Here is an 11,111-nt window from a genome sequence, read left to right on the forward strand (position 1 = left end):
TTCAAAAATGTAAACACGGGTTGTAATAAGTTGCTTTCACAAGTCGTATTTTTTGGTGGGAAGGTGTCTTGTTCAGGTGTTCTTCTCAGTGCTGCTTCCACTACTGCTGCTCTCTACAGTCTCCCCTGTAGTAAATGAACATTCATGGAGACAAGTGTTAACATCAGCAGTTACACAACGACTGAGTGAACTTCATCTGCTGAAGAAAATAATGAGATATGGTTGAAAGCGGCATAACAAGCCACTAAACAAACCTTGAGTTCAATAACAGACAAACTTTGCCTGAGAAGAAGACATTTCCTGGGTGTTAAAACGAGAGAGGAAGATGTGAAGGGAGCCATTTTAACAATCCTCACATTCAGTTTCCTTCAGCGCAGGACTCTGTAGTCGCAGCAGCTTTCAAGGCCAAAACACCAGAGAGCAGAAAATGTAACGTGTGATTCTATCGAGAACACTGAGAGAACGGGGCTGTTTTCTGCTCCAGAATCAACATTTACACTGTGAAAACAGAGCTCACACACATGTGTGAACTCAAACAAGCTTCTGCCTGTGCACAAAGTCAGTTTCTTATTTGTTTTCTACAGAGCCGACTGGAAAATTAGATGTTACAAGAGCACAAATGTGACTTGTAGATTTGTTTTATCAGGTTTTTCCTCGACAGCAGGGTACAAATTCACAGTTATCTCACAGTCGGCCTCCGTTTGCTTTAAAATCACTCTCTGACGGGAAACAAAACGCGGCTCCTGGTTTTCAAACAAAGCTGCTGATTATTTGAGGAACAGGTTCGACGGTGTGACATCTCCTCTCCGGCTTCATCTATATTCCAGTCAATGTGTTTATTTGGCTTCTGCAGCGTGACACGTTTCCAGCAGAGCCCGTGTTGCCATGGTTTAGCCGAGCATCAAACCATGGAAACAGTAATCAGGGGGCCACAGCGGCCCGATCGATTTCAAAGGGAGCAAACAATATTAATTTCTGACAAAAGGAAAGAGTGGCGCTGGCTCAGGGTTTTCTGTGAGTGTGTAAGAGGGGCTTTTTCTAATGAGATGGAGATTTGAAGGATGTTTCTGTGAGGCTGGACAGATTGTAAATTAAGATATGCACCATTTTTTAAAAAGAGACATGTTTTGGTTGATAGCCGAGAATATATCGAAAAATAGAAATCGCTGTGAGAGATTTAACTTCATTTCAAAGGACAAATCTGGTGTTATTCTCTACTTTAAATACTGTCAAGAATTCCCACAGTGAATTAAAGTATTGTATGCGTATCAGTCTGATATATCCTCCTCCTCCATTCCATAGAGCTCCATTCTCATCCAGAAACCAGCCTGGTTTCACCAGACAGTGTGTAAAAAATCACTTCCAATGACTGAAGTCATTTTGTCCCTTATCATGAGGCTTCTTTTGCTTTCCCTGTGTAATTAAACACTGCCTGCATGAAAGGGTCCGTAAGATATGGCCGGCGTTTTTGTCTAAACATTTAACATTCAAAAAATGAACTAACTTTATCAACAGAGTGTGAAGAAACAACAGTGTCACCGTTATGTCAAAGGTGTTGATGTACTGTGCTCAGTTTTGGAGCCTAAACGTAATGAAACCGCAACATTTTTAACAACCAACAGTCCAGAGGTCACAGTATATCATCTGTTTGTCAGCTAGCTTTTGTCTAACAGTCTCCCAGAGACATTATAGTAAGAGACAGACAATTTCAGGCACTTATAGAAAAGTCTGTAGCACCAGAGAAGGCGGCTGTTGGACACATCCATCTGCTTTACAGCAGCCGAACTGAGAAAAATATCAGCCAATCCTGTTGTTGTGCATTGAGGTAACACGCTAATGCACAGGAATACCAAGAATACCAAGAATTTAGACATGAAATGTGCCTTTGTTCAGGCGCTCTGATGGGCTGAGCTGACGCAGTCACGTCACAGCATTCTGTATCGAGCCGTGGAAGAGGTCGATATCGTGAAGAAAAAGTGTTTTAAACCTTATGTTGGGGCAAAGTCAGCAGAGCAAAGGGTAAAGCAGTTTTATCAAGATTTGACTGGGGATTCTTGACATTTTACAGTTTTCATATCCCTGTGACCATTTCAAGTGATATTTTGCCTCCATCCCCAGCAATTCAGACAGGAGCCTGGTCTTGATAGCCTGCCCGGGAGCGTTGCCAAGTAGCAAGACTTGCTTAAAAGGACTTTGATATTATGTATAATTGCTAATTTTGCTAACTGTGCAGCCGTTCACAAGCAAAACTCACACTAGAGGGATGGTTAGCGCGCCATTCTTTGAAGCTTGAAGCTTGAAGTGAAACTTCCTGTCTGGTTTGCAGTTAGTAACCCCCTCCCTCCTCCCTACATCACCACATGGTGGTATTTTTTTCTTTTTTAGGCTACACTGACTGCAGTTTGTCACTTTTCCAGTTTGAACACTACATATTTAGACTAAGTATGTGGAGTTGAATTGGTTTGCAGGATAATAAACTTTAGATGATTTTAACGTGCATATTTAGTTTTTAACAGCACAGAAGTGCCACATGTAAAACTTGCACTTAACCTACACAATGTCCAACTGCTGTCGAGTGAAGGAACCCTCATTACTCTGTATGAACGCTGAGCTGTGCACATTAATGTATAATCCCCGTCATGGATGCGGATGCAAACATTCAGCAGTAAAATGCAAAAAGGAAGCAGGCGTGCATTTCATTAGGAATTCAGAACTGACATTTTCCTCATAGATAGATTATTTTCCCTGATGGTTAATTAACCGTTACTAACCGTTGTTGCCGTCACACAGAATATCCATCAGCTCACATCTGTGAAATGTTTTATCACCACCAAGCAGACCAAATACCACAGCAGATCCCGGCTGATAAAAGAAATGCCAACGCTCTTTCTCATAAATCTTTACAGTACTCGTGCTTCAGAATCACATTAAAAAACCTGAAAAACGAGAACGTGGGCAAAACTATCATAACCTCATGATGCCATAGACCTTTTTATTGATATTTTTTCAGTTTTCACAACAGCAGCAGTGCTTTTTTGTGCTCCAAGTTGGGTTGGATTTCATCCTCCAGAGCAGAGCAGGTTACAGTGCATCGCCTATGTGTGCAGAAGCGTTGTACAGCAGAAGCTAACCTGGATGAAATGCAACTTCCATTGGATTGACAGAGCCACCAGATGAGTTTCACACTGAGCTGATCAATACTGTACACAATGAGGCTATTCACCACAGAGCTGCAATAGAGCAGGATGGTTACGGTAAGTCCACGCTGTGAATTCAGCTCACACATCCAACATGGCTGCAGAGAAAGGCCCGTGTGGTCACGACTCTCTGGCAGCCATCTTTGATGTGATTCAGCAGGACTTTCTGTCATGTGTAATTCTTTTTTACAGAGACCCTGCAGTCGTTTTGTGACAGCTTCCTGGATTATTCAGGGACAGTTATTCATTATTTTTTACCCTTTTGTTTCGCAAACAGTGCACATACAGCGCTGCAGGGATGTTTTTGTCTGCTATTCCCAGAGCTAGCATCGTCCTGGTTCCCTCAAGAAGAAGCCTTTGAGCTTTTGGATTAATTGCAGAAAATAAGCTCTGTGGAAAACACACATTTATGATACTTGCGCGTTTGCTTCAGCGAGATCATCTTCACAAATAAACTCCAATTTTATGATTTTTGAAGCACAATGCAATCGACAAAAGTAATCTAACGTTAGGCTATAAACAAACTAGGTCACAGTAGCATGACTTCAGCGTCACCACCATGAAGCGCCTTGTCTTACTACACTATACTACACACACTTTACCATAAATTAATTAACATTGAGACACATAAACTTGGGGTATTATTAGATATTTTTGTGTAGTTCAACAAAATGTAAAAATCTTTAAAGCTCGTGTTAACCACAGACCTTATTTCAGACATTTAGCCGAAAATCCATAAAAAGAAACAACACTGACTTTGCGACGAGGGAACCGGAAGAGCAAAATGCTCACTGATTTCTGGGTTTCAGGACTCCTGTGACACTTTTTGGTAAATAAACTCTTTGGCATTCCTGCTGAGAGTTTGATGAACAGATTGATACCACTCTCATGTCTGTAGCATGTTAAAGAAGAAGCGAGAGCAACCAGGCGGTTATCTTAGCTGTGCCCATTAGCCAGAATAAAATGTCAGCATTGTACGTTTCTGCAAGTCCACGGATACGTTAAGTTTGTACATTTCTATATGTATCATATCAACAATACGTGTTTGATCACATTCACATTGCATGTGTATGGGTTGACTTTCATGTCAGGAGAAGAAGAGACCACTGTTCAAGACGACTTTTTAACATTTGTCAGCTTGAAACCGCTGGATATTTTTAATGAGACATGAAGACACTTTCCAGGCGTGTTTGTGGCGACAGAACCAGGTATTTTAAACCAAAACGTGATGTTTTCCTAACCCTAACCAAGTGGTTTTGTGCCTATGCGCAACATAAAATTGAAAGTTAAAGTGGTGATAAAGACATGAAAAGTTTCAACATATCTGTAGTTTGCAGAAACGTTGGGTGTTAACTGGCATTTATTTTGGCAATTAGGTTGTTCAGCATGAAGACTGGAAACCAGTCATGGCTCTGTCCATAGTCTAAAATACACCTTGTAACACCTCCAAAGCTCAGTAACGAACACACCACATTGGTTTAATTTGCACACAACAAAAATGTAAAGACTGCATTTTGTGGTTTCCAACCTTTATCTCTACATTTCTATTTGTGACCAAATTAAGAAACTGTGATATGTGTTTGTCACTGAGCTCAAGAGGTGTCGATGGGTGTGCTTCATTTACTTTACAAAGAGACATGCTAGCTGTTTTTCTCCCTGCTTACAGTCTTTATGCTAAGCTAGGATAATTAACCCCTGCTTCTAGCTAACTCCATGAATTTTAAACATTAGTGTGTTTCCAGGTGTTGGGGAGCACCTCTGCATTTGACACCACATGTAGTATAATTCCTTTAGTGTCTCCAGAGGGAGCTGGGTGAGGTCTGATTCATTTCATCAAGTGATGTCACTTGAGGCAATGTTGATTTAGGACTGTAAGTTTGAAAATGAGACAAATTTGTTGGTCTGGAGTTAGAAAGAAGTGAGCTGGCAAGAGAGCTAATAAGCCTCTTTGTAGCTGCAGGCTAAATTAGCCACTGCTACTGTGGCATAACACACCTGGATCTCCTGACTGAACTGTCAGGGCTTCAGTTGCATTGTGGGAAATATGGGCACCAGGTTTTGACAAGGAGAAAAAGAAGAATGTATCGAATAAAAAAGTCCATATCCCTGGATCTGCTGCACCGATTTTGATGTTGTCGTCCATCATGAGTCCGACAATACTGTACGTATATCATTGGCAGAGAGTGGTACCAATTGTTTCATCCAACTCTTGGCAAGAAAGCAAATAAGCCCATTTTTCAAATCTATTCCTCAAAATTAACAGCACAGGGCACATGTTTTGGATCACATTCTGAGATTTCTTAATTTACTGCACAACGTGAACAGGGCTGTAGCCAGGGCTTTAGAAGTACTGAGATCGATAGCCGCAATACCCACCCCAATATATTGTTTCTCTATATCTAACAATGGCTGAAGTGCTTTCTCTACAGTGCTGATAACTAACTTCCAGTTGGAGCAATACTGCCCTACAAAGACAATATGTGTGTGATTGAAATTCCTCTTCAAGTGGTTAAAGCCCCCAAATTTTCAGATTCCTCCGTTGTAGCAAGCCTACTCAGCTAAGCTAGGCTAGTGGCCTAATCCTTGCAGGACAAGTTTGACTGTTGTTTCATCATAGTTTGATTTAGCTACTGCCTTATTTATATGGGATAGCAGGACTGAATTTCTAAGATGTTGTACCATCAAAATTGATTTTTCAGTTACAGGAGACAGGTCAGCTAGATGTGGTAAATTTAGCTGTCTGGCTAGCTGTAGTCTAGTAATGTCACTGGCTATCTTTAACCTACCTTAACCTTTAACCTGCGGTTAAGCTAAAGCTAGCTAGCTGTGGTTTTTAGCCCTTTTTCTAGTTTTACAAACTTAACGTGAAGTTTTCCCTGGAATTTTACATGCTGATATTTTACATGGCAAGTTTAATTGATTTTTAAAACAGCTAAGGCTAGCTGTAGTGATGTCACTGGCTAGTTTTAACCTAACTGTGGTTATGCTACCCACGGTTTCAGCTACTTTTTAAAGTGTAATTGATTATTTTGCCTAAAAACTAACAAATTTAAGAAATTTTACTTTAAGAGATCACAGAATTGACCTTTTGAAAACGTGTAATATGTGTGTATTTGAAATTCCTCCTGAGGTGGTTAAAACTTAAATTTTCAGACTCAGTTGCTAGCCTCCTCGGCTAAGCTAAGCTAGTAGCCTAATCTTTGTAGGACAAATTACTGTTCACTATCACTACTGCTTTATTCATATGTAGTAACACAACTGAATTACTATGACGTTGTTCCATAAAAATACTACTTTCAGTTACAGGAAACAGGTCAGCTAGGTGTGGTTATTTAGCTGTAGCTAAGGTTAGCTGTAGCAATGTCCTTGGCTAGCTTAACTTGCCTTTGGTTATGCTAAAGCTAGCTTTGATTTAGTTTTTTCCCCCCTAGTTTTTCAAACTTAACATACTGTTTTCTCTGGAAATATACATTTCTATGGCACACTGATATTTTTATTGGTTAAACAAATGTCCAAAAGTTACATTTTGGTCTTAATTAAAAAATGTGTTGGCAAGTTAGGCTACTGCATTTGACTTTGTAGGGTAGAATAGGCTACGACTGACAAGCCCTGATTGATTGTTTTGGCCTAAAAATAATAAAAATTTAAGAATGTTGACCCCAGAATCAACATTTAAAAACACATGTTATATGTGTGTGGTTAAAATCCCTCCTTAAGTGGTTAAAACCCCACATTTCCTAACTTCTCAGTTGTAGCTACAGTCCTGGACATGTGGAGCATGTTGTCCATCATTAGCATTATGTCACTGAAGTTTTAGCATCTTTTCCTGACAATCTGCAAGCAAACAGATTTTTTTTTTCCCCAGTTAGATTTTTTTCTTTTTTTCCCCAAAAATGTTCTTTTGAGGGATCAGCAGTAGCAGCTAAAGCTTGACATTTAACATGTGACGGTTCGGTGGGAGGAAAAGTGTGATTTTGATCAGAATACTGTGACATTTTCCAGCATTTTAAAAAATCATCTTTCACAACTTTTGCAGGTCTGGACACAAATGCCAAATTCCATCAGGGGACTGTAGATATGGAGGACTGAAACTGCCCAAATCAAAAATAAATACAGATAAAAACAGCTCATTTTGCCATAAATGCAGTAAAATGATGTTAAAAATAAGTGAAGGCATTGATATTTGTAAAATGTGATGTTGACTGGTATTCATGTTTTAATCCTCTTCTGTATTTATTACCTTCGCTGAGGAGGTTATGTTTTCACCTGTGACTGTTTGTTGGTTTGTCAGCAGGATTACACAAAAACTACTAAACAGATTTCCACCAAACTTGGATGGAGGACGGGTCTTAGACCAGAATAGACCCCATTAACTTTTGGTGTAGATCCAGATAAAGGGACGGATCCAGGAGTTTGTTTTTTTTCGCAATTTCTTTAACATTGTGACATAGGGCGTTATTTGTTTTTCTTAAGTTAATTTAATGGATCCTGATGAAAAAAGAAGCTATATTTAGGTGACTGTTATCAATGAGTTAGTACAATTTGATGTGGATTGAAATTAAAATCCGATCTAGCGGAGTTACCTTTTTTTTTATATTGGATGAGGCTTGATTAAAAAGGGGACTGTTGGGCCTTGGTGGAGGTATGCACTCTACACTCTGGAGTACCGTTCCAGTTTACCTTTTTATTACAATTTTTCATTTCATTAATTTATACATTTAGAAATGTATTAATTTAATTACATATTATTTTTAACACTAAAATGGTAAAATAAATAGGAAAATAAATACACAGGGGAATTCATACAGAGGTAAATAAACACATAAAACAAATTTATGTCACATTTTACAAATAAGCAAATGCCTACATTTTTTAAATATTATTTTGATGCATTTAATTGCATATTGCATTATTTATTTAGACATGTATTTATTTATTTTAGGGGTGTAGCAATATACCGATATTGACCATAAAAATGTAATATAAATATTGTGAGAATAATCCAGCACAGATACCCAGTAATCAAAGTTACTGACAGATTTGAAAAAAATCAAATAAAAAACATAGATTCAGCAAAAATGTTATGGTGAATTTGTTTCGTCACAGTAATCTTGCAGTGAAAATCAGCCCTAATGTCTTTTACTTATTTTTTGTTGTGGCAGTTTTGGTCCTCCATACACAGACACCCTCCTGCTCATCATCAACCTTGTTTGATTCGATTTGGAGTTGTGTTTGTTTAGCCTGACATGAAATGGAACATCAAAGCTAATATCAACAATTAAGAATGCATCTTTAACAAGAGGTCTGGCCGACAGGTTCAGCTCTTCGCTCCCCTCAGAGTCGGTCACTTTGCACTACTTTACAATGTGATGCCCACTCGACTGAGCCAAATCCAGACTCTTGAGGAAACCAAGGTAAAAATCACACTGATGCATACAGATTCGTACATTTACACTCATTTTGGAGCCTTTGTTTAAAGTGAACATCAGTCACAGCAAGAAAAGGAAAAGAAAATACACACACTGGCCACGAGAATCACCCAAATTTGTCTTTTTCTCAAACTCAAATCATGCTTTTCTCTCCGTCTGGGCCAGGCACATCTGAGGAACTGAACTAAACTTGTTGTAGGCACCAGTATTTCCCCTTATTGACTCAGGAAAATGAAACACAAATCTTATTTTTTGCCCGCGGGGCTCATGGTAGCTTAGTCCTAAGCTGTTTGTGCTTACAAGCCAACTGACGTTGACTGTCAAACTCATATGGCAAAGTGAGTCTGTAGGCTGCAGTCCAGTGCAGCACATACAGGCGGGGCCCCTGCATCTGGGGCTATGGGCTTTCTCCAAGTCTCTATAATAACACTATTCACAGCTTCCACCTCATCACATCCACTAACGCTTCTCCTCAGACTTTTCAGAATATTCCACCGGTTTATAACAACACAAAGCAGACTGGATGGCAGGTCAATACATCTCCACAGTCCTGAAGCTCATTCTGCAGCCACATTATCATAAACTATCTGGATGCTGCCCTCAGGGAGAACCTGGGGAGTGACAGATTTATGTGTGTGTTGGTGGATTGGATTCAATTCTGGCATTATACAGATGATCAGAGATGGGTGCTGAGGGAGAGGAGAGGGGGAGGAGGGGGTTATTATGGCTGGTGATCATCGTTCATGCCCTGCAGCATTTAAACCGAACTAGTTTGTGGAAAGCCTGTTTGAAGTCCTCGTTGGACATGGTGTAAATGATGGGGTTGATTAAAGAGTTGAGGTAACCCAGCCAGGTGAAGATGTCGAATAACTCCGGGTGGAAGCAGGACTCGCAGACAGGCACTAGAAGAGTGTAAATGAAAAACGGCAGCCAGCAGATGATGTAGGCTCCCAGGATTATTCCCAAAGTTTTGGTCGCCTTCCTCTCGCGCGCGGCGGAGATGCGCTTCTTCTCCAGCAGCGCGTCGGACACAGTGACTTTGACTTGGCTCACGTTCGCGGACGAGGTAGTGTCACAGGAGGAGGTGTCGTTCGTCCCGTAGTTCAGGGAGGTGGTGGACGCCACCGAGCCGGGGGAGTTGGTGATCAGGTGCGCGGAGGTGAGTCTCTTCCCCGGCTTGTTGTGCGACTGCTTCAGGATGCGCTTCCGTGCCTCCACGTAGATCCTCCCGTAGAGCGCGATGAGCAGCAGCGTGGGGATGTAGAACGCGCCGAAGGTGGAGTAGATGGTGTAGAAAATGTGGTCGGTGTTCACGTTGCAGCTCGTCACCTCCTCCGCCTTCACCTGGCGCCAGAAGAAAGGCGGCAGGGAGATGGAGATGGCGATCACCCAGGCGGTGGCGATCATGCCCGCTGCGCGCGCCGGCGTGCGCTTTTTGGAGTACTCCACCGCGTCGGTGATGGCCCAGTAGCGGTCCAGCGCAATTACGCACAGGTGGAGGATGGAGGCGGTGCAGCACGTTATATCCGAGGACAGCCAGATGTCGCACACCACCTGCCCGAGCGTCCACGTCTGGCTGACCGTGTAGAGCGCGCTGATGGGCATCACCAGGATGGACACGAGGAGGTCCGTGACGGCCAGGGAGGCGATCAGGAAGTTGGCCGGGGTGTGGAGCTTTCTGGACTGGTAGATGGTGGCGATGACGAACGCGTTGGAGAGCGTCGTGGCGAAAGTTATGAGGGCTAAGGTCACCGCGAGACCCGCCTGGAACGCCAGGTTACTGTCTTTCTCCTCCGCTTTCGACGTGAAATTGGCATGGGTGTAGTTGGTGGAGATGTTCAACAGCTCTCCGTAGATGACAGGCGTCGGTTTGAGCTGACTGGCATTCTCCATCCCTCCACCTTTCCCCCGTCAAACCCCCCTGTCATTGAGCTCAAAGGAAAGCCTGGAGATCACCCTGAAATCACTCAGATATTCATCCACCGCTCGTCTCTTGTACAGCCAAAATAAAAGCGGCTCCATCTCCATCAGCACCATCCAACACTCAGACGACAGGTGTAGCCTCACGGACGCATTTCTGCCTCCTCCTCTTCATCTTACTCACTCCACCCGCAGCACTTTATCATGTTTCAGCCACTCAGGTGTCCAAGAAATACAAACAGAGTGACGCTCCATCATCCACACACCTTCAGAGTCATCTTCACATCAACTCTTCACCCAGAGTTCAGATAAAAAACACTTTGCTGTCTCTGTAATCCGCTCAGAGTCTCCACACAAGTTCAGAGCTGCTCAAGTCTGACTCGGCTTTTTATACTGCTCTCTCTCTCTCTCTCTCTCTCTCTCTCTCTCTCTCTCTCTCCCTCCCATACTCTCTCTCCCCTCTCTGTCGCTCTCTAACATGGACACTTCTTTCTATCATCTGTTTTCCCCATTTCATTTCATTTAGTTACATTAGTCATATTAAGAAAAACAAAACCAAAGGTAA

The 11,111-nt window shown here is 41.9% G+C and overlaps 1 protein-coding gene across 1 annotated transcript; it reads right to left on the reverse strand.

The window, feature by feature from the left end:
* Positions 1–2,967: 2,967 nt before the first annotated feature.
* LOC311272023 (5-hydroxytryptamine receptor 1B-like) lies at positions 2,968–10,890 on the reverse strand. The gene has a single exon (XM_084378096.1). It carries the CDS (start codon positions 10,517–10,519, stop codon positions 9,368–9,370), a length of 1,152 nt encoding a protein of 383 aa, XP_084234222.1. The 5' UTR covers positions 10,520–10,890; the 3' UTR covers positions 2,968–9,367.
* Positions 10,891–11,111: the final 221 nt, after the last annotated feature.

Source organism: Pagrus pagrus (assembly GCF_965226575.1).
Source record: "Pagrus pagrus genome assembly, chromosome: 16".
NCBI classification, from domain to species: Eukaryota; Metazoa; Chordata; class Actinopteri; order Spariformes; family Sparidae; genus Pagrus; species Pagrus pagrus.

Bases quoted from the DNA above. Each gene is read 5' to 3' on its own strand.
- LOC311272023 (XM_084378096.1), bottom strand. From the start codon at position 10,519: ATGGAGAATGCCAGTCAGCTCAAACCGACGCCTGTCATCTACGGAGAG.